Source organism: Vipera berus, assembly GCF_964194415.1.
Source record: "Vipera berus genome assembly, chromosome: Z".
Classification (NCBI taxonomy): Eukaryota; Metazoa; Chordata; class Lepidosauria; order Squamata; family Viperidae; genus Vipera; species Vipera berus.
The window spans coordinates 13,824,394-13,850,453 of record NC_138205.1 but is presented as its reverse complement, the minus strand read 5'-3'; the positions used below and the strand labels follow the sequence as shown (position 1 = coordinate 13,850,453).

Here is a 26,060-nt window from a genome sequence, read left to right as displayed (position 1 = left end):
AGCCCCAGAGAAGCTTCTCCTATTCTATCCCCTTCTCTCCCTCAGGCTTGCCCACAGAGTCCTATCCTATCCTATCCTATCCTATCCTATCCTATCCTATCCTATCCTATCCTATCCTATCCTATCCTATCCTATCCTATCCTATCCTATCCTATCCCTCAGGCTAGCCCCACAGAAGCTTCTCCTATTCTATACCCTTCTCTCCCCACCTCACTCATCCTCCTTCCCGCCAAAACCCCTCCTCTTATATCCTTTCCTCTCCTCCCTCATGGGTTCACTCACTGCCCAGCTGGCCTTTTCATGCAGCACTCATCAACTGGAGCTGCGTCCGCTGATTCTGGGGTCCCCACCAAGCCCTGCAGCTCTGGCTGACTCTTCCCCCAAAGACTGTGTGTGGCTGCCGGCCACACACACACACCCCAGGCCGCCTCAGCAGAGCCCCAGCAACACCGCAGCTCCAGCTGACTGTCCCCCAGGCCTTTCTGGCACTGCTATAGCTTCAGCTCCACCCCCACCCCCCACACTACATACTCAATCACCTCCTCCTACTAGTCTGCTTGTGGGCCAGAACTAAACACATCACAGGCCGGCTGGATCTGGCCCGCAGGCCTTGAGTTTGACATGTCTGACTTAGGGGGAATCTTCATTTCATCCCCACAACACAACCCTGAGAAGTCAGTTGGCGGAAAGAACGGGACTGGCCCAGGGCACTTGACTGCGTTGTACCCATGCGACCTCTGACCCGGCGCAGATCCCGTTGGGCCCCATGGTTCTCTGTGGAGCTCCAGGAGATGAAGCGTCGGAGACGAGGTCTAGAGAGCGGTTGGAGATCCAGCCGATCCGAATCCGACCGATTGCAGTTAAGAACATTTATAAGGTCTTATCTTGCGGCGATAAGGACGGCGAAGTCTAACTACTTTGCCGCCCTTATCGCGTCCGCAGATAATCGCCCGGCCGCCCTGTTTAGGGTGACTCGCTCCCTCCTTAACCAGGAGGTGAGAGAGGATCCCTTGCAGGGACGAGCCGAGGAGTTTAGTCATCATCTGGCGGACAAAATCGCTCAGATCCGGACCGGCCTGGACTCTGACTGGGCAGAGTCTGATGTGGAGGAATCGGGCAGTCTTGAGCACGTTATCTGGACTGAGTTCGACCCTGTTTCCCCTGATGATGTGGACAGGATCATGGGGAGACTGAGCACCACCACCTGTTTGTTGGATCCGTGCCCCTCCTGGCTAGCTTATGCGGCTTGGGAGGAAACACGAGGCTGGTTCCATGCAGTAATAACTGCTTCTTTGAAGGAGGGTGTCTTCCCTGCCGCCTTGAAGGAGGCGGTGGTGAGACCCCTTCTCAAGAAGCCTGCTTTGGACCCGGCTGCTTTAAACAACTATCGTCCAGTCTCCAACCTTCGCTTTTTGGCGAAGGTTGTTGAGAGTGTGGTGGCGCATCAGCTCCCTCTGTTCCTGGAGGAAACTGATTATCTGGACCCGTACCAATCGGGTTTCAGGCCCGGACACAGCACGGAGATGGCATTGGTCGCATTGGTGAATGATCTCTGGAGGGCAAGGGACAGGGGTTGCTCCTCTGTCCTGGTCCTATTAGATCTCTCAGCGGCTTTCGATACCATCGACCATGGTATCCTGCTGCGGCGTCTCAGGGGGTTGGGAGTGGGAGGCACCGTTTTACGGTGGTTCTCCTCCTACCTCCAGGGCCGCTCGCAGTCGGTGTTGACGGGAGGGCAGAGATCCGCCCCAAGGCCTCTCATTTGTGGAGTCCCTCAGGGGTCGGTTCTCTCGCCTCTCCTGTTCAACATCTATATGAAGCCACTGGGCGAGATCATTCGTGGCTTCGGGGTGGGGTATCATCAGTACGCTGATGATACCCAACTTTTTCTTTCCACCCCGAACCAACCCAGTGATGCCCTCGCCGTGATGTCCCGGTGCCTGGAGGCGGTTCAGGTCTGGATGGGGAGAAACAGGCTTCGTCTCAATCCCGCCAAGACTGAGTGGCTGTGCATATCGGCATCTCGGGTTAACCAGGTTATTCCACCTCTAACGATGGGGGGTGAGGTGTTACCCCCCGTTGATAGGGCTCGCAACTTGGGCGTCCTCCTGGATTCATGACTCAATTTTGAAGATCACATAGGAGCCGTGACCAGGGGGGCTTTTGCACAGGTTCGCCTGGTGCGCCAGTTGCGTCCCTATCTGGACCGAGACGCCCTACGCACAGTTACTCATGCGCTTGTGACCTCCCGTTTGGACTACTGTAACGCTCTCTACATGGGGCTGCCCTTGAAGACCACTCGGAGGCTTCAACTGGTGCAGAATGCGGCCGCGCGAGTTGTAATGGGGGTCTCCCGATACTCCCATGTAACACCTCTACTCCGCGAGCTGCATTGGCTTCCGGTTGCCCTCCGGGTGAAATTCAAGGTGCTGGTTATCACCTATAAAGCCCTACATGGCCTGGGTCCGGGGTATTTGAGGGAACACCTGCTGCCGGCATCAAATGCCCTTCGCCCAGTGCGCTCCCACAGGGAGGGTCTGCTCAGGGTCCCGCCGGTAAGAGATTGCCGGCGGGTGACACCCAGGGATAGGGCCTTCTCAGTGGGAGCGCCTGCCCTCTGGAACCAGCTGCCAGTGGAGCTGAGGACTGCCCCCGACCTCCGATCATTCCGCCGGGGCCTGAAGACCTGGCTCTTTGAGCTCTCGGGCCCAGGCTGAGGAGAAATTTATTTTAATTGGGGTTTTTAATCGTACAGGGTTGGTTTAATTTTTTTTTAAATCGGTTTTTAACTTTTGTATGGTTGATTTTTAACTCCCTGTAAACCGCCCTGAGTCCTCAGGGAAAGGGCGGTATATAAATGCAATAAAATAAAATAAATAAAGTCACCCAGTCAATCTGGATCTCCTCATTCTCAATCCATCACCTTCGCCGCTTCAGGTCCTGGGTTGAAAGAGTGGCTGGTCCAAAGTCACCCAGGGAACTTCAACAGCTGAGGATGGGATTCAAGGTTGGGACTCACCAATGCTCATCCCTTGAGCCAATGCCTTTAATCCAGTATTGGCCACCTCCGGCAATCTCTAGTTGTGAGAACTTCAACTCCCAGAATTCTTCTCCATGTCTACGCTGGCTGTGGAATTCTGGAAGTTGAAGTCCACATGCATAGAAAATGCCACGGCTGGGAAACCTTGCCTTAATCGCCAGGTTATCTGCTCAAGAGTAACAAAATCCCACTCCAACCACCCTCGGCATCTGTAGTACTTACTCTTAAGAGGACAAGTCACGCGGATGTCTCCGTGGATGCTTCCGTTTTTCGCTGTCCCCTTGGGCAGGGCCTTTGTGCATTCCCTAAAGGTGACAAGAGATGACCCAATTCACTCATCTAAAGCATGACTGCTTTATCCCTTGATAGCTGATGGATGGATGCTACTGAGAAACACTCTACATAAGGTGCTTTTGTAGAGTGAGCATCTGAAAGAAGATCCAGCATACTAAAAAGAAGTAAGGTCTGCAGTGTGCACTGACGATGTTACCTCGCTTGGCAACGAAACGTCTGCAAGAAAACCTCCAAGCTCAGAGAGCACCAAGGACTCCATAATTGTTCTGTACCAGCCTGCTACCGGCCCTGCAGAAAAGGCAGGGACAACCCCTTTTACAAGAAGGCAAGAGGCTGGAATTACGCCTGCCAAATTTATTGCTACAAAAACAAATAGAACAAGACACAAACCAAGAAACAGGAGCTTTTCAAGCGGTTGCCTTCAGCAAACCAGCCCTCCCACGCATTCCCCCTTAAATACAGTTCAGGGCGTGGCTTCTCTCTGCCTCCTTCCGAGGACCCCCATTGCCTTCCTCTGTTTACTCCTGATTGACTGCCTCCTGCGACAGGCGTCCTTGAACAGGGCCAGCTGTGGGTCATCTTCATCCACGCTGTCAGGCTCACACAGCTGGGTCTGCGTCGTGAACAGGTGAGAGGGGCCTGGCTGAGGGCTCTCATCAAGCTGTCCAATCCCCTCAGCAACCTCTTCAACACCCCCCTCCTCCTCCTCTGAGTCGTCCGACCCAACTGCCGAACCCACAGGCTGACCCTGAATCACAACAATAATGTCTTTTTTGTTTTAAATTGGAGGAAGAAAAAGAGGGGAAAACTTCTTCCTGCACCTAGAAGTTGTTGATTTCTTTTTCTTTTTTTAAAAAAAATAAAAGACCTCGTATCTTCTCAGCAGGCTAGATCTTGCCCAACTGTCTCATAGCAAAAGCCACATAGAGCACCAAAATCCTCTAAGATTTTCTGAGTAACAGCTTGGCACAGTTCTTACATAAGTCAAAACCTGCCTATCATTCAAAGGCTAAGGTTGCAAATTTCCTCCAAAATGTTTTTTTTTTAAAAATACATACGTTTCAGAGAACAATTGCCCTCCCTTCAAACTGGGCAGTCCTGCAATCCAGAGGACTGGATAATTTTACCAATTTGAAGACTGAATTTGCTTAACACAGGGGGGAAAAAATGAAAGCAGTTCTCCACCCAAACCCAACAGAAATTGAGAAAAAAAAATTTTCCCCCCTCAAATTACATTATTGCCTGCCAACTTCCTTGTACTCCAATGATTGGTGCCTCTGTTTCTATCAGGAAGGGAAAGAAAGGAAAGGAAAATCCACTTACTGATTCAAATTTTATACATTTTACCGGATTTGTATATACCGGATTTGTATATTTCTTATACAGCTAGTCCTCGACTTACAACCACAATTGAGCCCAAAATCTCTGTGGCTAAGTGAGACAGTTGTTAAGTGACTTTTGCCTCATTTTACAAAATTTCTTATTTATTTATTTATTTATTTATTTATTTATTTATTTATTTATTTATTTATTTATTTATTTGGACTTAGATGCCGCCCTATCTCCCAAAGGACTCAGGGCGGCTAACAACAATAAAATACAAGAGAATACAAATATTAAAATTAAAATTAAACTATATCTATAGCCCCAATTCAATAAAACCTTAAAACCAGATTAAAAACCCTATTATCATCAGTCCAGGTTGGCCTGTTGGAATTGAAATGTCTTAAGGTCACGACGAAAGGACCGGAGCTCCAGGGGAAGCTGATTCCACAGGGCAGGCGCTCCCACAGAGAAGGCCCTCCCCCTGGGGGTCGCCAGCCGACATTGTCTGGCCGACGGCACCCTGAGGAGGCCCTCTCTGTGTGAGCGCACAGGGCGATGGGAAGTCGTTCCTGGCAGCAGACGGTCCTGCAAATATCCTGGGCCTAAGCCATGTAGGGCTTTATAGGTAAGAACCAGCACCTTAAATCTCACCCGGAGGGCAACTGGTAACCAATGCAGCTCACGCAGGAGGGGTGTAATATGGGAGTATCGGGATGCTCCCATCACAACCCGCGCAGCCGCATTCTACACCAGCTGAAGTCTCCGGGTGGTCTTCAAGGGCAGCCCCATGTAGAGAGCATTGCAGTAATCAACACGGGAGGTAACGAGCGCATGAGTGACTGTACGTAAAGCATCTCGGTCCAGATAGGGGCGCAACTGGTGCACCAGGCGAACCTGGGCAAATGCCCCCCTGGCCACGACTCCTATACAGTATGATCTTCTAAACTGAATCGTGCATCCAGGAGGACGCCTAAGTTGCGCACCCTATCAACGGGAGGTAACACCTCTCCTCCCATAACCAAAGATGGAACATCCTGGACTACACGAGATGCCGGTACGTAAAGCCACTCGGTCTTGGCCGGGTTGAGTTGGAGCCTGTTCTTCCCCATCCAGATTCGTACCGCTTCCAGGCAACGGGACATCACGTCAAGGGCATCACTAGGTTGGTTTGGGGTAGAGATGAAAAGCTGGGTATCATCAGCATATTGATGATACCTTACCCCAAAACCGTGGATGATCTCATCCAGTGGCTTCATACAGATATTGAACAGGAGGGGAGAGAGGACCGACCCCAGGGCACCCCCACAATTGAGGGGCCTCGGGGTTGACCTCTGCCCTCCTGCCAACACCGTCTGTGAACGGCCCGAGAGGTAGGAGAACCACCGTAAAACGGTGCCTCCCACTCCCAACCCCCTGAGACATCGCAGCAGGATACCATGGTCGATGATATCAAAAGCCGCTGAGAGATCTAATAGGACCAGGACAGAGGAATAACCCCTATCCCGGGCCCGCCAGAGATCATCCACCAGCGCGACCAATGCCGTTTCCGTGCTGCACCTGGGCCTGAAACCTGACTGGTACGGATCCAGATACTCAGTTTCCTCTAGGACCAGCGGGAGCTGCCATGCCATCACGCTTTCAACAACCTTCGCAAGAAAACGAAGGTTGGAGACAGGACGAAAATTATTCAAAATAGCTGGGTCCAAGGCAAGTTTCTTGAGGAGGGGCCTCACCACCACCTCCTTCAAAGTGGCAGGGAAGTACCCCTCACTCAGAGAAGCATTAATCACTGCCTGGAGCCAGCCTCGTGTGACCTCCCGAGCCACATAAACCAGCCAGGAGGAACACGGATCCAACAAACATGTGGCGGCACTTAATCTACCCATGATCCTGTCTACTTCATCCGGAGTCACAGGGTCAAACTCCTCCCAAATAATGTCAGCCAGACCCATCGTTTCCCCCTCGTCAGATACTGCCCAGTCGGAGTCCAAACCGGTCCGGACAGTTGTTGAGGGAATCCCTGCAGTTGTTAAGTTGGTAACACGGTTGTTAAATGAATCTGCCTTCCCCATTGGCGCTGCTTGACAGAAGGTCCCAAAAGCGGATCGCGTGACTCCGGGACCCTGTAACTGTCATAAATATGAACCAGTTGCCAAGCGTCTGAATTTTGATCATGTGACCGTGGGGATGCTGCAGCGGTTGTAAGTGTGAAAAACGGTAATAAGTCACTTTTTTCACTGCCGTCGTAACTTAGAACTGCCACTAAGTGAACTGTTGTAAGTCGAGGACTACTGTACAGTTAGCCAGTCTTAAATGTAACAGTAATAACTAAGAGAAATTTAAGAGGCCTGTAGAAATACTTTCACTGGAGAAAGAAAAAAAAACCTTCTCATTTCAACAGCTGGAGTTGTTTGTAATGTCTGTTTTGGAAAGATGCACATAACTTCCTGACAGTGAGGAGAAGTAACCAGTGGAACAGCTTGCCATCAGAAGTTGTGGGCGCTCCATCACTGGAGATTTTTAAGGAAAGACTGGATGGTCCCTTGTCTGAGATGGTATAAGTCAGAGGTAGGCAACCTTGGCTCTTTTATGACTCGTGGACTTCAACTCCCAGAATTCCTGAGCCAGCCATGCTGAGGAGAAATGGAGAGGTTTCCATACTGAGCCATGCTGGCTCAGGAATTCTGGGAGTTGAAGTCCATGAGTCATAAAAGAGCCAAGGTTGCCTACCCCCTGGTATACGTTCTCCTGCTTGAGCGGGGGGCTGGACTAGAAGACCTCCAAGATCTCTTCCAGCTCTATTCTATTCATCTAACATACCCACTTTTTTCCCTCTGTTTGAGTCCCCTTCCCCTTATTTCTCTTGTTCTGCACCCTTCATTCTTCAATCTAGGGCAGGGTTAGGCAACCTCGGCTCTTTTATCTCACGGACTTCAACTCCCAGAATCCCTGGGCCAGCATGATCTAGGGAAATGCTCAAGAATTCTTCCCCTTTGTTAATTACTAAATTACATTCTCCCTCCCTCCCCACACTGCCTATCGTAAAGTGTCAGATGGGTTATGGGACACTAGTTCCCACTTTTGCTTCAGTATTTCTCAATCTTTCTCACTTTAGGAAATGTGGACTTCAACCCCAGTATTGCTGGGGAATTCTGGGAATTGAAGTCCAGCTATCTTAAAAAGTGGCCAAGGATGAAAAATACTGTTCTATTCAACTTGGATTCACAAATAAGAAATTCCAAATATTTCTAGAATTTTCTACCTTCTGTTCCACTATCGTCTTAGCACCAGAAGCAACAAAGATTTACGCCTGCCTGGAACAAAAAGCATTTGCATTCCTTTTCATGTGGGTACATTACTTTGTGTACTTCAACCGTCTGTTCTTTCTCTAATCAGCCACTCAAAACAAATATATATTTTCTTTGCTTGCCTTCTCTTCCTCCAAAGCAGATCTTTGTGTTCTGATCGGCGCTAGAGATTCAGCAGTTACTTTTCAAAATCTATGCAAAAGTTATTGCTGGTGTGTGCCGGTGCAGACCGAAATTTGTTTTGCACCCAGCAAAGAATAAATGATGCAGCTACAGGCAGTCCTCAGCTTATAACCACAACTGAGACCAAAATTGCAGTCGCCTAAGCAAGACGGCTGCTAAGTATGGTTGGCCCCATTTTACGACCTTTCTTGCCACAGCTTTGAAGTGAATCACTGCAGTTGTTAAAATTAGTAACGTGGCTGTTAAGTGAATCTGGCTTCCCCGCTGACTTTGCTTGTCCGAAGGTCGCAAAAGGGGATTATTATTATTATTATTATTATTATTATTATTATTATTATTATTATTATTATTATTATTATTATTATTATTATTATTATTATTATTATTATTATTATTAATTTTATTTGTATACCGCCCTTCTCCCGAAGGACTCAGGGCGGTGAACAGGGCAATACATGTTAAAAGACAAAATACAAAAATTAAAAAAGATTAAACAAAGTGCCCAATACTATAACAATAGGTTAAAACACATTAAACAGTAATAAAACCCAACCCCATCCCATCAGGCCAGGCCGGCTTGTTCGAACAGGTAAGTCTTTAGATCGCGCCAGAAGGAGCGAAGGTCGGGTGCCATCCGGAGTTCAACCGGAAGATGGTTCCATAAAGCCGGCGCGCCCACAGAGAACGCCCTCCCCCTGGGGGCCACCAGTCGGCATTCTTTGACTGGTGGCACCCTGAGGAGGCCCTCTCTGTGGGAGCGTACTGGGCGGAGGGAAGTTGACGCCGGCCGCAGGTGCTCCCTAAGGTATTCCGGACCCATGCCATGTAGGGCTTTGTAGATCATTATGTAGGTCATATGACCCCCCAGGACTCGGCAACCGTCACAAATACAGGCCAGTCGCCATGTGTCCGAATTTTAACTATGTGACCACAGAGATGGTTGTAAGTGTGAAAAAACGGCCATAAGTGACTTTTTGTCAGGGCCACTGTAACTTGCAAATGGTTGCAAGTCGGGGACTACCTGTTTACCAAATCTCCCTTTAAGCTTCCATCTTTAAACTGCTAAAGTTAGCAGAGTAAAACTTTTAACAGCCTTATTCACCTGTTTTGCTCAGTTCTTATTTATTTGATCCATATCTTGCCTTTCCTCCAGAGCAAAAAAAAGAAAAAGAAAAAAAGGGGTTCTGCATGCATGCTCACATATACTCATTCCCTGCCGGGTCTTCTACATGCCTTCAATCAAAATGACGTCTTAAGCACCATTTTGTAACATAATAGTAATATTGTGACAGTAATCTCTCTGATACCCATGGTGTCCCCCTCTCAATGCAGGGCATAGTAGTAATTTTCTTCTAGCCTTTGAATAAACCTGCAAGGTGGTTTGGGCTGAGAGAGAAAGAGAGAGAGAGAGGCTGATCCCCAAATGTTCTCTTGCGATCTGGGGATGTTTTATAATGAACCAAGAGAGCTTTCCAGACAACCTTAAAGGATGACTGTCTTCCTTTCGATAGGCGGAAATCTAATCTAATCTTGTTTTAGGATCACATCGGCATGGTGGCTCCCCCATACAAGGGCAGAAGGAAAAACCTTGAGAAACAGGAGGAAGAGTCACAACCAAGACAACAGTCAGATAAAAGAAACCTGAGTCTGGGCCAGAACTGTAACCTGAAAAAGCATCTCAGGCAAGACCCCACCCTGGTTCTCATCAATATAAAGAGGGAGCTGGGGGGAAGCATATCTAGACTTGCACGATTTTGTTACTGTAGTGTAGCCTTATACTAATGTTGTTGTTGTTAGTTGCAGTGGCGTAGCGTGGGTTGTCAGCACCCGGGGCAATTTGCGCCCCCTAACCCGGTGACGTCATGGCACCGCCGAAAAGACGCGCCCCGCAGTGGCGTAGACTTTCCAAGAAGAGTCGCGCGCATGCGGGATGCTTCCGGGTCCCTCTCGAGGGCGGCTGGGCGGGGCTCCGACCTGCAAGAGCCGCTGCATTCAAGCTCGCACGTGAGCCCCGCTAAATAAAGCCACGCATGCACACGAAGCTAGGCCAGCCGGCCGGCGGGTCCGTCTTCGCTCGGCCAAGCCTGCCAGGGCGCCTGCGGGGCGCTTGCGGTTGGCCTGAGCCTGGGCGGAGAGTTGGGCGCTTCTATTTATTTTATTCAGTTTATGTGGCCGCCCATCTCACCTGCCGGACTCGTTTTGCTTTGCAAGAAAGAGCAGCTCAAGAGCGGAGCCAAGCCAACTCTGTGCAGCCCTTGGGGCTCCCTGAGCAGCTCAGTGCGAGCGCGCCCCCCCCAGATGTTGCGCCCGGTGCGGCCCGCCCCCCCTGCACCCCCCACGCTACGCCACTGGTTAGTTGCGAAGTCATGTCCGACCCATCGCGACCCTATGGACAATGTTCCTCCAGGCCTTCCTGTCCTCTACCATCTTCTGGAGTCCATTTAAGCTCACGCCTACTGCTTCAGTGACTCCATCCAGCCACCTCATTCTCTGTCGTCCCCTTCTTCTATTGCCCTCAACCTTTCCCAGCATTAGGCTCTTCTCCAGTGAGTCCTTCCTTCTCATTAGGTGGCCAAAGTATTTGAGTTTTAGCTTCAGGATCTGGCCTTCTAAAGAGCAGTCAGGGTTGATCTCCTCTAGGACTGACCAGTTTGATCGCCTGGCAGTCCAAGGGACTCGCAGGAGTCTTCTCCAGCACCATAGCTCAAAGGCCTCAATAATAGTAATAATACTAATACTAATAATAGTACAGTATTAGCATTCATAACTTTGGTTTACTAGTCTGGTCTACTGTGATGGAGAACTAACTGGTGGCCCATCAGAGGTTTCTGCACTACAGCTCCCCTCATACACAGTAATGAACCAGAGATAATGGGAGCTGGTGCCTAATGGGAGGACTGGACAGCCACAGGACTCAACTGGGCCTTAGAGGTGGCAAGCAAACAGGTGGAAAGATAATCAAGATTATTAGCTTCTCTCCAAACTTGGAAGGGCACTAAACTCTGAAGCAGTGTTTATCAACCCTAGCAGCTTGACGGTTTGTGGACTTCAACTCCCAGAGTTCCCCAGCTGTCTGGGGAATTCTGGGAATTGAAGTCCACACATCTTCAGGCCACCAAGGTTGAGAAACAATGCCCCAAGAACTTGAAAAACAGGACACCCACAGTGAACGCCAGGGGGTAAATAGTGGCACACAGCTCTATCCCAAACTGGCCAAAAGGCGGAGAAATTAAAGCAAGAAGAAACCAGGATACCTGGCTTGGGCTCCAGAAGGAGACCATGTGGCTTGGTGAGCCTGGAAACCACAACTCAAAGCAGAATCTCTCAGGGGCAGCAAGGAACCCACAAATTTAAGAGAGGGATAGAATCAAGATCACGCAAAGTGTTAACACCACTTTACAAAGCCTTGGTAAGGCCACACTTGGAATACTGCATCCAGTTTTGGTCACCACGATGTAAAAAGATGTTGAGACTCTAGAAAGAGGGCAGAGAAGAGCAACAAAGATGATCAGGGGACTGGAGGCTAAAACATATAAGGAACAGCTGCTGGAATTGGGAATGTCTAGTTTAATAAAGAGAAGGACAAGGGGGGACATGATAGCAGTGTTCCAATATCTCAGGGGCTGCCACAAAGAAGAGGGAGTCAAGCTATTCTGCAAAGCACCCGAAGGCAGGACAAGAAGCAACGGATGGAAACTAACCAAAAAGAGAAGCTTCCTAACAGAACAATTAACCAGTGGAACAACCTGCCTCCAGAATCTGTGAATGCTCCAACACTGGAAGTCTTTAGGAAGAGATTGGACAGCCATTTGTCTGAAATGGTATAGGGTTTCCTGCCTGAGCAGGGGGTTGGACTAGATGACCTCCAAGGTTCCTTCCTTCCATCATCATCATCATCATCATCATCATCATTATTCTGAACAAATTGACTTCAGTTGAATAATAATGATGATGTTGGAAGGAACCTTGGAGGTCATCTAGTCCAGCCCCCTGCTCAGGCAGGAAACCCTATACCATTTCAGACAAATGGCTGTCCAATCTCTTCCTAAAGACTTCCAGTGTTGAAGCATTCACAGATTCTGGAGGCCAGTTGTTCCACTGGTTAATTGTTCTAACTGTCAGAAAGTTTCTCCTTAGTTCTAGGTAGTTTTTATTATTATTGTTGTCGTTGTTGTTATTATTTTCTCCAGAAACCCCAGAATCCATGCACCCACCTCTTCTCCAGGTCTGGCAGAGCTCCCTTCCACACAGCTCCCTTTTTAATCCCCCCAGGTAACCCCCAAAAGCCGACATATAACCACTCTGTCTGGCCCCTCTCCACAACCTTCTCGTTCTCGGCAATGCCTATACAGTATGTACAAGACAGCTGAGCTCTGTCCGTGTCTTTGGCCTCATTTCACCCCAAGCAGCTGAAACCTGCGGGGAGGGGTAAGGCTACAGGACTTGAAAGGCGCCGGGCAAACAAGTTTTCGAAATCCCAGAGCGCCAGTAAAGTTTTGGGGATCTGGAAAAGATTATGGCGTCAACTGTCTCGTCAGCTGATGCCCCAGGAATCTGCAAACTCGTTAGGGACTGCAGTCAACCAGCAGGAAGCCATTAAAATGTGGACCAGGTAGCAAAACAGGGGGGGAAAAAACCCGACAGAAAGCATTACTCAAGAATCTGCCAGCTTGTTTTCAATGGTGACTTTTAAGCACCGCAAGTGCTGCTACAGGAAATCTATGACCCTAAGCGTGCTTTCTTGCACATAAACTTCAGGGTCTTGTTTCTTGTGAGCAGTTCACCACTCTGGATCTCTTTTTTCACTCTGTTCTCTTCCGTTCACACTGGCTGGATTCACACATCCAGGGTGACGAAACAAGAATGCGATTTGCGTAGTTTGGGTTAAGCATCGTGTGTGAAATCCAGCCAATTATGGCTTTTTCAGTAAACCAGGGCAAAACAAGCCATGATGCGGCATGATATCTGAATTTACTCTTTTGTTTTACTGAGGAAAGTTTATTTAGCTTTCCTAAATATCACGTCGTTCCCTCCTCTTTGCATTTGCCCCAAATTTCTATCTCACATTTATCATTTATTTTTGGGGAGTCGGGGTTCTATAAGATCCATTCCAGCATTTCTATGTTCCAGGTTCCTGGTTCTAATAAGGGCCAATAAGAGGTTTCTGGTTGTCAAAAAAAAAATGGAAGTGCTTTTTCTTGTCTCACTGAGTCTTTGAACTTGGCTACATTGCCTTGAAGCAATCTCCACAGGAAGAGTGCCTAATTCCAAAGAATTTGGGAATTAAGATTGTTGTAACAGAAAGGTTAATAGGCCACTGCTTCCAGCATAGTTCAAGAAGCCATCTGTTCCTCCCATAGTAAATATTTAACTAGAAATTACTCTGAAACCTGCAGAAAATTGTAAGCTATTAGACTATTATCTCTTTTGTTAATTTTTTCTCATTTTACAATTGATAGACACAAGGACAAGGTTCTAGTTAAGAGACTAGAGACCCAGTATTGTTCTTCCTGTGGTCAAAACCATGGCTAATATGACAGTAATCAAAGGCACATTTTCACATCAATTAATCGCAGGATTTCAGCATATTCTGTTAAGGAACCCTAGCTATTGCAGTATTTTTCATCCCTGACAACTTTTTAAGATGTTCAAATTTCAACTCCCAGAATTCCCCAGCCAGCGGGGGGGGGGGGAGATTCTTCCTGCAGCCAGCAGGAAGTCTGGCTGGGGAATTCTGGTAATTGAAGTCCCCAAACATCTTAAAGTTGCCAGGGTTGAGAAACACTGCCATAAAGACTTAACATATCATTTCCAGAAGCATATTATAAAATGCAAGGCCCAAATTTCACAAGCCTTGAACTGAAGGCCTCCTTTGATGCTCATTACCTGAGAGATTTGACAGTGTGGGCAACACGTTTTGCAGAGTAATGTAGCTGCCATAATTCATCATCCGAAATACCTGCTAATCAAGCTTCAGGGCTAGTTTTTAGTCTGAAACTTAATACAGTGTCATCTCATCGTTTCTTCATTCAGCTAGTCTGCATACCAAGCCAACTACCTTGAAAACATGGCTCACATATTCCAATGTTTATTATCTTGACTTTCGGAAGAGATTTAAAGCAGCAAACACCACATTTTGTTATGAAAACACAATTCCACATTGCCAGCAGCAGCCCACAGATCTCAAATACGATAGCTCTTCCAAGAGTTGATATATCAAATCTCGTTTTGCCTTTTAGTCTGTCGGGCAATTCTGTATGTAATATAATGTACTGCATCACATACAATTTACACTGAATTGTATTAGAGTCCACTTGGGGGGAAAAACCTCACTGAGGTAATTTGTCACCCCCAGTCGTTATTTTCTTTAATATTATATGTTTGCATTTTTTGGGGAACAGCTGCCACGTACCAAGAATTTGGGGACAACCACCTCTTTCTTATTAGGTCTAGCTGTTTACATTTTCAGGTTAAAGCTAGTAAAGGGAAAAGAACAAGATAGGATGTCTTGGAGGGCAGCAGGAAGAGATCTAATGCCCAACGGGGAGCAGGTGACCTCTGCCAATCACCAGCCTTGTCATTCTGGTCCTAGCTTAACCAACTGGATTAACCCAATTAAAACATTTTCAATTCCAGAGTTGGGATAATAAACCTCTGGATACCTAGACGCTGGCGAACTACCGTACTACTGAACCAGTGCCATCAACGTGGGGGAGATCCACATTTCCTAGCCTTCTCTCCCACACCCACACCCCAGTCACTCCCCCAAGGAATCTGCCATTTGAATGCAATTAATTTGGAATGGCATTAATTCATTGGAACGAAGGAAGCAGAAATAAAATGAAGACAAGAAGAAATCGCCTTCCATTCTCTCCTCCCAGATGTTTCACTTTGGGCCCTGCAGTGGTTGCTAGCAGTTTTTTTGTTTGTTTGTTTTTTTGCTCTTACCAACCCCACTGTCACATAAATTTTTTATTTATTTTTATTTTAATTCCATTTATATCCCGCCCTTCTCCGAAGACTCAGGGCGGCTTACAAGCTTAGCAGTAGCAATCATTCTATGTATATGCCTGCTTATTAGGGCTTTCACACACACACCCCCAAGCGGCATTATTACAAAGTCAGCTTAATTGCCCCCAACAATCTGGGTCCTCATTTTACCTACCTCGGAAGGATGGATGGAAGGCTGAGTCAACCTTGAGCCTGGTGGGACTCGAACCTGCACTAATTGCAGGCAGCTGGTGTTACTTAAGGAGGCATTAGCCCACTGCTCCACCAAGGCTCTAGCACAGGGGACTTCAAACTTGGCCCTTTTATGACTTGTGGACTTCAACTCCCAGAATTCCTCAGCCAGCGTGCCTGGCTGAGGAATTCTGGGAGTTGAAGTCCACAAGTCATAAAAGGGCCAAGTGTGAAGACCCCTGCTCTAGCAGTTGTGTCCCAACTTCCTTCCTACCCCCATATGCTTTTCATAACCCATGATTATCTCTTAAAGGAAAACCTCTTTTTTTTAATGCTGCAACGCGTCCACTCAGATCTCCCCCCCCCACACCCCCGGGGCCACCTGGAGTCCCCTCTCCCACCCACCCTGCCAGATCCATCAGGCGGCTTCCTGGGCCTAAAGGCGAATCCTGGTTCCGTCCCAGCGCCTGCATCCCGCTCGTAATAAAACCCAGGAAGCTGCCTCTTCTTACCTTCCGTGCCGGGGCAACAAGAAAGGAGAGTCCAGAGCCTGCCCCCCCCTCCCTGCGCAAGCACAATGGTATGTTCCTTAAATGACACCTTACCGCCAAGCCGAAACGCCGCCGCAGTTTTCCACTCTTTAGGACCAGGCTAAACCAGCTGCCTTTTTCTTAGCAGAAAAAGGGGGAAACTGATGGCAGGCGGTTGTTGTTTTTTTTTTTGACGGAGATAAAGGCAGCAATGCCGCATGGGAATTGCAGTCCGGCAAAGGCACGACCGTGAAGCTTGACAGGCGCTCGGAGAAATACGAATCCCAGAAAGCCCCGCGCGACACGGGAGGAGCTTAACGGGAAATGTAGTTATTAAAGAGCATCGGCTAACTCTGATGTAGCGATGGCAACGTAAAGGAAGATCGTGGGGATATTGAAGCAAGCGTTTATTTCAATAACTCGTAACAGTCCTGAAATGCATCAACTTTCCAAAGCGGTAAAAAAATATAGAGACCAGGGTGATATAAGGGTATCTGGTCCCTAGAAAAAGCATATTACAGATAAAATACACAGGATTAATCTCTACATTTATTTTCTTTATATTACAATACTGATGCAAAAGAAGCACTTCAGGTAGAATTGTCTTTGAGGTTTCTGAATATGTACTCCAGAACTGAAAATAGAAATATCACCAACTACTTTTTTGTTGTTGTTGTTTTCACCTTTGGTATTTTATTATCATTCCAAGATTTTTTTCTGCTTGAGCTGTTTTTAGCATAATCGATCAATTTGTGTAAATATTCACTCTTTAAAAAGTAAATAAACCAATTTCTCTGGGAGAAATTAAAGAAGTATATCAGTAGAAATATTTTTTTTAAAAAAAAACAAAGTGGAATTTTAAGAAGGTACTGTTTTTCCTTTATGTGAAAAGAAATATTCAAAAGATGTAACTTGAAAACGGGGTTGGTTTTTACATAAGCGTATACGTCATGATCATACAAGTCTTAACTGAGTCAATTAGACAGAAAACCAGTCTGGACTTTTGTCTTTGATGTCTTTATTTTTTGGATAAAACATTACAAAAGTTAAGTTCAGAGCGGATTGCATTAATAGAAAAACAGCGCCCACTGCTGCTAGCTGTGAGAACAGTTTCTCCATTTTTTTCAAATCTTTCTATTATTTCACCTAAAAATCAATGGGAATAGATGCTGCTTGTTATAAACATAATTATAATGTAAAAAAACCCCACATGTTCCTTCTGTCCAACTTTCTCTTCCTGCAACAGGAATAAGTAGCTAGAAAGTGATTAAAAGGTAAAGGTAAAGGTTCCCCCGCACATGCGTGCTAGTCGTTTCCAACTCTAGGGGCCGGTGCTCATCTCCGTTTCAAAGCCAAAGAGCCAGCGCTTGTCTGAGGACGTCTCCGTGGTCATGTGGCCGGCATGACTAGACGCCAAAGGCGCACGGAACGCTGTTACCTTCCCACTGGAGCGGTCCCTATTTTTCTACTTGCATTTTTACGTGCTTTCGAACTGCTAGGTTGGCAGAAGCTGGGACGAGTAACAGGCGCTCACTCTGCTACGCGGCACTCGGGATTCGACCCGCCAAACTGCCGACCTTCCGATCAACAAGCTCAGCGTCCTAACCCACTGAGCCCAGTGGCTGCCAAATATATTGTGCTATACACATAGAAATGGCTCAATAACCTTTGGTGCCCAATACAGAAAATCAACACCAGTGTAGAGTTTAAAATAGTAATCTAAACTACCTTTGTAAAATTTAAGTCTAACGTGTTAGTTTTATTTTAAATGGTTGAATATGTCATAATTCAATTTTCGTAGATTCACAACTGAAAGGAAATTAATGATGGGAAAAATACATCAAGCCTGATTATCAGTGTGAAACCGTGTTGGTTTAAGCAGCCCCTGTTCAATGGGGAGACGCATTTAATATCATACTCCAAAATCCTTAAAAGTTTATTTTAAGTAGGGCTTCAAAATGGCAGGTATAACTGAATAAGCCCCTGCCTCTTTTAACACGCATGTGATGTGTGCCATGCAATGAAAAAGGGTCAGGCATCAATCACCTGGTTGCCCATATTACGTTGATGCTACCTACCCCTATATTAAACCTCCCCCTACACCTCAATCCACTAATAAAACTCCTCCATTTATCATTTTCTAGACATCAAGAACAACCTCCAATTGTACAAAGTGAGTATATATAAAACAAGTGAAGAGAGCTGCGGAAAAATGCCACTTAACAAGTTGTAAAATCAAAACAGCTTAATTTGGGTTTGCACCATGCAAGGTAGCTTCCATTTCAGTTCCAGGTAGTAGAAATCAGGTAGTTGAGATGTTTGTGGAGTCTGAAGGATGATGGGAGACATGCTGAAGAAGATGGCCTCCTGGGCAGAGAAGATGAAGTCGAAACTATCTAAGTCTACTTGGTCGTCTTCAAAAATAAGGTCCAGGGGTTGCCTGGGCCTAAAGGACGTGGAGTTCAGTGCCTTTTCGCTTTTGTCTTCGGCTGGGGTGGGCGGTTGAGGTAGCCGAGGCGCTTGTAGTTTATAAACAGGAGGGCAAAGTTGAGGACGTAGGTGCTGATGCAAACCACACAGAAATCATGCAGCACATAAAAGAGGATGTAGGCCAAGTAGAGAGATCCAGCAATGGAGACAAACGAAGAGCCCACTAGAGTAATGGCTGCCAGGTTGTAGTTAAAGAAACCTATGAGGGGGAAGCAGGGTTAGCTTTTCAGCCCTTTGACAGAAATGCTGCTATTAGGAGTTAATAGTAAAAACATGATTTGATCAGTGAGCTCACACCGTAGAGAGCAAGGCTCTTCAAACTTGGCAACTTTAAGACTTGGGGACTTCAACTCCCAGAATTCCTCTGGCTGGCTGAGGAATTCTGGGAGATGAAGTCCCCAAGTCTTAAAGTTGCCAAGTTTGAAGAGCCTTGCCCTAGAGAAGTGTTGTGTAGTGGGTTCTGAAGAGTAGGAATGATGCCAGGCAGATGAGTACAGTCAAACAGCTTTTTATTTGGTGACCATAACTGTACTGCTGGCTAGGGGTTACTTGTACTCTTTATATACCTTGCCAGGTATGCAGCCAGCCAATCAGATTGAACCTCTACTTCCTGCCAAACCATTTCCCGCCAGAATGGTTACAGTTCAACGCCTCCTAGTGGTGACTGTTATACAAGTGTTTCTTTAACCCTAATACATAACAAGAAGTGTTTTTCAATCTGAGCAACTTTAAGAGGCGTGGACTTCAACTCCCACAATTCCCTAGCCACCCATGCAGGCTGCAGAAAGAATCGCACACACACATACACACTGCTGGCTGGGGAATTCTGGAAGTTGAAATCTGAACATCTTAAATTTGTCAGTGTTCAAAACAGTGTTAAAGTTGCTCAGATTGAAAAACACTGCACAAGAGAAAGACTTAAAGGTGGCTTGGCTCGAAGATTTGCGTGAACCATGGTTCAGGGCTTACCATGGTTGTGTGAACTTACTTCGTGTTTGATCAAGCTATTGTTAAGCAAGCCATGGTTCATCATAACATGTGAGCCCAGCTTACATCTGTTTCTCACTTGTCCTTTCCTGTGCTCTGAAGATCACTTCCTGTTCTTTATCTTTGGTGTCCCCATAGTTCAACTCTTTTGCAACTCCCTGTATCACATTCCTTAGCTACTAAGCACATTCTGTCCTGCAAACAAATTTTTTTTTGGGGGGGGGGGGGGAAAGATTTTTCTTTTCTGCATTTTTGCAGACCTGGGATTTGACCCAACATTTATCCTCTTCCATTTGTTTCCCACCCCTCCTATTCCAAATCATGATGCTCATGATTCAAGCAAGAATAATACAAGCAGTCCTTAACTTATTATCCGTCAGGTTTTTGCCAGAAACTAGCATTAATTCCAATTTCTGGCAAAAAACAAAACAAAACAAAAACCCACCTATTGGCTAAAATGGATTCCCTTAATCACCCCCTACAAAGATGCTTGTAAAATTGGGCACAGTCACATGGCGACCTACTTAATGACTAGCATGACTTACAACTGCAACTCTGAGCTCAATTATGGTCATAAGTTGAGGACAACCTGTATTATGAATATTTGAGCAAGCCTGAAGATAAAGCAGCCATCTGTTTCTTCTGCCAAGGAAGACAATGAGTTAATGCTGGCTAGGGAGCCACGTAAAGAAACTGCACTAGCTAAACCTACTTGGATGACCGTTTGTGAAGGCAGCCTAGCTCACAAGAACCCTGTCAACTTCCAGCTCAGGTTTCCAAGGATTATTTTCATTTCTGAAAAGCTTACTGTATATTGAATACAAGGCCTAGTAAAGGCGAGGTAAAAACTAACTCTACACTCCCAAGGCATCAGACCATAGCATGTAACAATAACTTTCCCAGTCAAACCCCACCAGACGTAATGTAGCTCATGCAGACATGTTCTCTCTGTTATGAGACCCGTCTGCTATCTTCTTCACACCTGCTAGAAAGTCCTTGAAAGGTTTCCATACTGCCGACTTTCATAGAACTGCAAAGGTTTAGTTTCTCTGACTAACCCATTCAAAAACACCTTCCTCCCCCCCCCCTTATTCTAATGGCAAGAGGAAAACAGAGAGGCACGTAGCTGCCAAATTTTCACTCTTGACAACCCCACAGTGTGAAGAGCTCTAAGCGCTTAGAGCAGGGGTAGGCAACCTCGGCTCTTTTATGACTCATGGACTTCAACTCCCAGAATTCCTGAGTCAGCTGTGCTGACTCAGGAATTCTGGGAGTTGAAGTCCATGAGTCATAAAAGAGCCGAGGTTGCCTACCCCTGGCTTAGAGAAATGACAAGCTATACACCTCACCAACAGCAACAGGGTTGTGAGGCAATCTGGATCTCAAGAGGACAAAAGGATGGACCTCTCTCTTCCATCATGCTTTCTCTTGCACATCCTCTGCCTCTGACTCACCCAGAAGTATCTGCAGAATGTAGAAAATAATCCCAAAAATGCTGTTTGGCTGATTGAAGAGGCTGTGAGGTCCCAGAAGGTCTGCCACCAAGCCAAAACCACGACCCCACCTGGAAGATATAATGCTGGGTGTAATGATTACAGCGAGGATAAAGCAGAGGTTGGGACTTGGAATTCCTGGGAATCTTGACTTGAAGCTAGATGGAGAAATTGAAAAACAACACACAGTCCTGGAAGAGATGCAGGATATAGTCTTTCCTGTGACACTTCACAGCAGGGAAATTGGACTTAGAGGAAACGGGAGAAAAAAAAAGTACACAGGTAGTCCTCGATTTACGATCATGATTGGGACCAGAAATTCTGTTTTTAAGCAAGGTGGTTATTTGGTGCCTCACGCCCCATTTTATGACATGACCCTGGGTCGCTGCAACCATCCGAAATACATGCTGCTTACCAAATGCCCAAATTTTGTTCACTAGAGCTTGGAGATACTACAGACAATTTTAAGTGTGTCAGGCATGAAGAGTCAGGACAACATTGCATACGTCTATACACAAGAATCTAATCAACTAATAGCCAGCACTAAAGTGGTGCTAGATAAGACTTAACAGAATTTAAGGAGGCTGGACTTGTTTGTGGGAACATATCAACTCCAGGCTAATTCCTGTCTTGACTCCACCCCCACCCACCCCCAGATACTGCCTTGTCTTTTCCTACAGCATGCACAGTAAGTTTTTCTAGGTCCATTGTAACATTAAACAGTCACTAAACAGATGGTTTGTAAGTCAAGAACTAGCTGTATTGATGCTTCTCAACTTTGTCGTTGGAGAAGATTCCTGAAAATACCATGGACTGGCAAGAAAACAAGCAAATGGCTCACTGAACAAACTAGCCCAGCGTTCTCACTCAAGGCACAAAAGACTAGCCTACTTTGGATACATTACAGAAAGATGTAGTTATCTGGGGAAGGCTTGAATGGGGTGAAGGCATCACTCTGCCCCTCCTTTGCCTTATATTTTATTTTATAGGCTCCCCAGCTCCCACATGCTTCCGGACATCTTACAAAAACAACAACAAAAAACCTCCCAACTTATTAAATGAAAAATTAAACAACGAAGCAGAAGAGCAAAGTAGGAAAACCAAAAACGCAGTGAAAATAAAAAGGGAGCTTCAGAGTCCCTCTGACTGGGAGTCTTGTATAATTTCCAGAATGCCATCAGGTTGAAAGCCCCATGAATGTCTGGTGGAAAATTGGTTTGAGAAAAAAAAATGACATTCTTTAGTTGGCAGGACCCAAAGCTGACCCACCCTGCTGAACCAAACCAGACAGGCAGATATAATTAAAGATAAGCAGTCCCTTATGTAACCAGGCCCGATGCTGTGCAAGGCTTTAAACCAGCATCATGAATTGCATCCAAGTCAACTGCCAATCAGTGCAGCTCATGCAATATTTGCAAATGATGGGAAACTGTGCCAACTTTTACATTATCTGTAGTGAAGCATGCAAAACCAGCGTTTGCCTTTCCCACGTCAGATAAGGAGGGCACATCTTTCTCCTTCTGTCCTGACCACTTTTTGCAGAGGCACGATTGAGAGCGTTTTAACAAACTGCATCACGGTTTGGTTTGGTGGTAGCAGAGCCACAGACAGAAGATCCATACAGAGAGTGGTAAGGACAGCTGAGAAGAATATGGGAAGCTCGCTTCCCGTTATTCAGGATATTGCTTATAAGCACTATGTGCTTAGAGCTCGAAGCATTGTTAGGGACACCACACCGACCCACTTCACAGTCTGTTTCTGCTGCTCCCATTTGGGAGGAGGTTTTGAAGTACTTATAACAGAACTACTAGATTCTATAACAGCTTTGTTCCTTATACCATCCGTCCTGTAAATTCGCAAAAAAATAAATAAATTCTGTCATCTATATGTATACATTCGAACTAGACTGTGATGTTTCTCTGTATCATATATGTGTGCCTGTGTGTGGGTATATGTATAATGGTATTTTTTTGAGAGCTGAATGCCATGAACTTTCCTTTTAATGTATGCTGATTAATGTACATTTAAAGTGACAGTAAAGATTCTATTCTATTCTATTCTAATTCTAATTCTGTTCTATTCTCTCTTTTGTACCCTTTTCAGTTCTTTTCTCTCTTGGCCTCCAGAAGACACTCATCTGTCATTGGGGTTGAGAGGCATCCAAAAATTGATCAAGGCTTTTTCAGTAGGGCTGGAAGAGAGAATTCACACTACAGCTCAAATGCTGGTTCTGATGGGAAAGGCTGTCTTCCCAAAACTTCTTAAATTTCCTGGAAATTATGTTTGAGCCTAACCAGAGACCAAAATGAGAAGGACGCTTCAACTAAATTGTAGAGTGGAGAGTCCTGGGCCAGGAGCCACATACTTACTTGTAAACACAATGTAGATGAAGAGACAGAACAGGGGAGAAGAGAACCACAGAATCAAATCATAATCATAATAGTAAAGTTGGAAGGGACCTTGGAGGTCATCCAGTCCAACCCCCTGCTCAGGCAGGAAACCCTATAACGTTTCAGACAAATGGCTGTCCAGTCTCTTCTTAAAAACCTCCAGTGGTTCGATTCTATTCCAGGCTGGGATAAAGCTAGCTTTCTCCATAATTAACTTTCTCTGAACAGAAGGGCTGTCCTTTTCATTTGCATGGAGAATTTTTATTTATTTGTATCTCACCTATTTATTTATTTTTTACAAATGATTAAAGCACACCTCTCCTGCAGCTGAGGCATTTCCAAATACAGTGCAGAACATTATCCCAGGGAGAATGAAGCCTAAACTCTGTGTAATTCTGATGTTTTTTTTTGTAAAGGTTTACTTACGTTCACAATTGAACTCAAAATTTCCATTGCTAAGCAAGTCCGTTGTTAAGTGAGTTTTGCGCCATTTTACATCTCTTTTTGCCAGTGTTGTTAAGCAAATCATAGTGGTTCTTAAGTGAATCATGTAGCCATTAAACAAATCTGGCTTACATTTATGCACCCAAATTTTGATCACATGACCATGGGGATGCTGCAATGGTTGTAAGTGGGAAAGCCAGTCATATCTGCCTTTTTCAGTCCTGTTGTAACTTGGAATGGTCACTAAATGAATGATTATAAGTCAAGGACTACCTATCACAAGAGAACATATCCAGAAGACTGAAAGCTCAGATCACAAGAGACATTAGTCAGCTCTACAATATCAACTGTGCTGGGGTGGCAGTTTGGTCATGGACGAATGAGTTGAAATACATTCTGTGCATGCACAGAGAGCTTCTGGGTGCTTGAAGCTAAGGCAGAATTTCATCTCCTTCTCCAGCCCTGGCTTTTCCAAAAGATGGTCCCCTTCAATTCTCAGTTAACAGCAAACCACCCCCACCCACCCCAGCTTTTCTCATCCTTCAGTCTTCTGCAATTCAGCTTCCTAAGCAAAAGGCTGTAGACCAGGGTGTTTCAACTGTGGCAGCTTGAAGATCCCTGGACTTCCACTCCCAGAATTCCCCAGCCGCAATAGGGGGATTGGTGCCTAAATACTGCCATCTTCCTGATGCACTGGGAGGCTTATCCCCTAAATATAAATCTTTAGAATTAAAGTTATGATATGACATGATAAAATAAAGCCTTTGCCAGAAGAAGCCATAGCAAGGAGGAATAAGAAATGACAAAAACAACACTGCTCTTAGGGCAGGGGTAGGCAACCTTGGCTCTTTTATGACTCGTGGACTTCAACTCCCAGAATTCCTGAGCTGGCTGGCTCAGGAATTCTGGGAGTTGAAGTCCACGAGTCATAAAAGAGCCAAGGTTGCCTACCCCTGTCTTAGGGGATGCCAGTTTTAACCCCCCCTTTTGTACACGCACCACGGTGTTGCACACACATCCAACAAGAGTTGCAACAGGATTGCCGCCAGCCACAGCCATCCCACACGCAGGGAGAGTAGTAGTTTGACTGCCTTAGCAGAAAAGAAGCACTGCCAGTTTCCCCAATAGCAGAACTCAATTGGCTTCTCCTGGGCTGCTAAGATCAGGCCAGGTTCATGCAGTTCCATGGACAGGAGACCACCAGAGGGCCCCAGGGCTGCAGGTTCGATTGGGAGGGCAGAAAAACTCCTTAAAAGGAAGGAAAAGGCACAGCCACTTCCGGATTTTTGCTAGGAAAAATTACAGGATGTCCAAAAACCAGGCTCGACTCTAAAAGCGTCCTTGCCCCTAAACCTCCGCCCAGGCGCTGAAGAATAGTGCACCTCCCGACTCTGAATTCCTGCAGCCCTGGATTTCCTGGTGGTCTCCCGTCCGGAATGAACGCCTAAACCTGAAAATGGAGAAACCTCGGGGAAGCCGCTCAAGTATCCTCCGCGCTTCCTCAAGACAAACCTCCCCGGAGCCCGACAACTCCACCCCTTCCACTTAATGAACACAAGCTTAGGGGATGCAAGCTTAGAGGGCGGAGAAGGATCTGCTGGATCGGAGTTGGGGCACCACCGACCTGGAGGTGAAGACGCGGGAGCAGCTGATGTCGGCGTTGATGTCGCACATGGCCCGGTAGGCGGCGTCGCGCTCCTTGGAAGTCTCCACGTGCAAGGCGTAAATAGAAAGCGCCAGCCCCGCCGCGCAGAGCAGCAGCCGGGCTGCGCGCTCCCACCTGGGCACCGTCATCCTGCCGTCGGCCGCCAGGAGAGGACACTGACCGCCCGAGCCAATGCCGCTTGTTCCAACCTGGCTCTGGGACACTAGGCCTCTTCCCATTGGCCGGCCTGCGTGCGTTCGAACGGGCGTCCCAGCCAGTCAGAGAGCGAAGGGGGGTGGGGAGAAAAGGAGCAAGGCATGCTGGGGATTGCAGTCTTGTTGTTAGCTGCGAAGTCGTGTCCGACCCATCGCGACCCTATGGACAACGTTCCTCCAGGCCTTCCTGTCCTCTACCATCTTCTGGAGTCCATTTAAGCTCACACCTACTGCTTCAGTGACTCCATCCAGCCACCTCCTTCTCTGTCGTCCCCTTCTTCTATTGCCCTCAACCTTTCCCAGCATTAGGCTCTTCTCCAGTGAGTCCTTCCTTCTCATTAGGTGGCCAAAGTATTTGAGTTTCAGCTTCAGGATCTGGCCTACTAAAGAGCAGTCAGGGTTGATCTCCTTTAGGACTGCCCGGTTTGATCGCCTTGCAGTCCAAGGGACTCGCAGGAGTATTCTCCAGCACCATAGTTCAAAGGCCTCAATTCTTTGGCGCTCAGCCTTTCTTATGGTCCAACTTTCACTGC

General features: G+C 46.6%; 2 protein-coding genes across 3 annotated transcripts in view; both read right to left on the bottom strand.

Moving 5' to 3' along the window:
* LOC308678283 (branched-chain alpha-ketoacid dehydrogenase kinase-like) overlaps window positions 1-15,966 on the bottom strand; it is a 45,176-nt gene extending 29,210 nt beyond the window's left edge. The window contains exons 1-2 of one of the 2 annotated variants that reach the window (XM_081345386.1): window positions 15,939-15,966; window positions 3,263-3,345 (exon numbers count right to left, since the gene is read on the bottom strand). The gene's annotated coding sequence lies outside the window, so the exon portion shown is untranslated. The remainder of the gene's footprint in view (window positions 1-3,262; window positions 3,346-15,938) is intronic. The other variant, XM_081345387.1, reaches the window with a different exon arrangement.
* An 846-nt stretch (window positions 15,967-16,812) lies between these two features.
* LOC308678443 (vitamin K epoxide reductase complex subunit 1-like protein 1) lies at window positions 16,813-25,551 on the bottom strand (the record flags this gene model as incomplete). Its single annotated transcript, XM_081345644.1, has 3 exons — window positions 16,813-18,552; window positions 20,795-20,904; window positions 25,292-25,551. 3 exons carry the CDS (start codon window positions 25,549-25,551, stop codon window positions 18,326-18,328), a joined length of 597 nt encoding a protein of 198 aa, XP_081201770.1. The 3' UTR covers window positions 16,813-18,325.
* Between the last annotated feature and the right edge of the window lie 509 nt (window positions 25,552-26,060).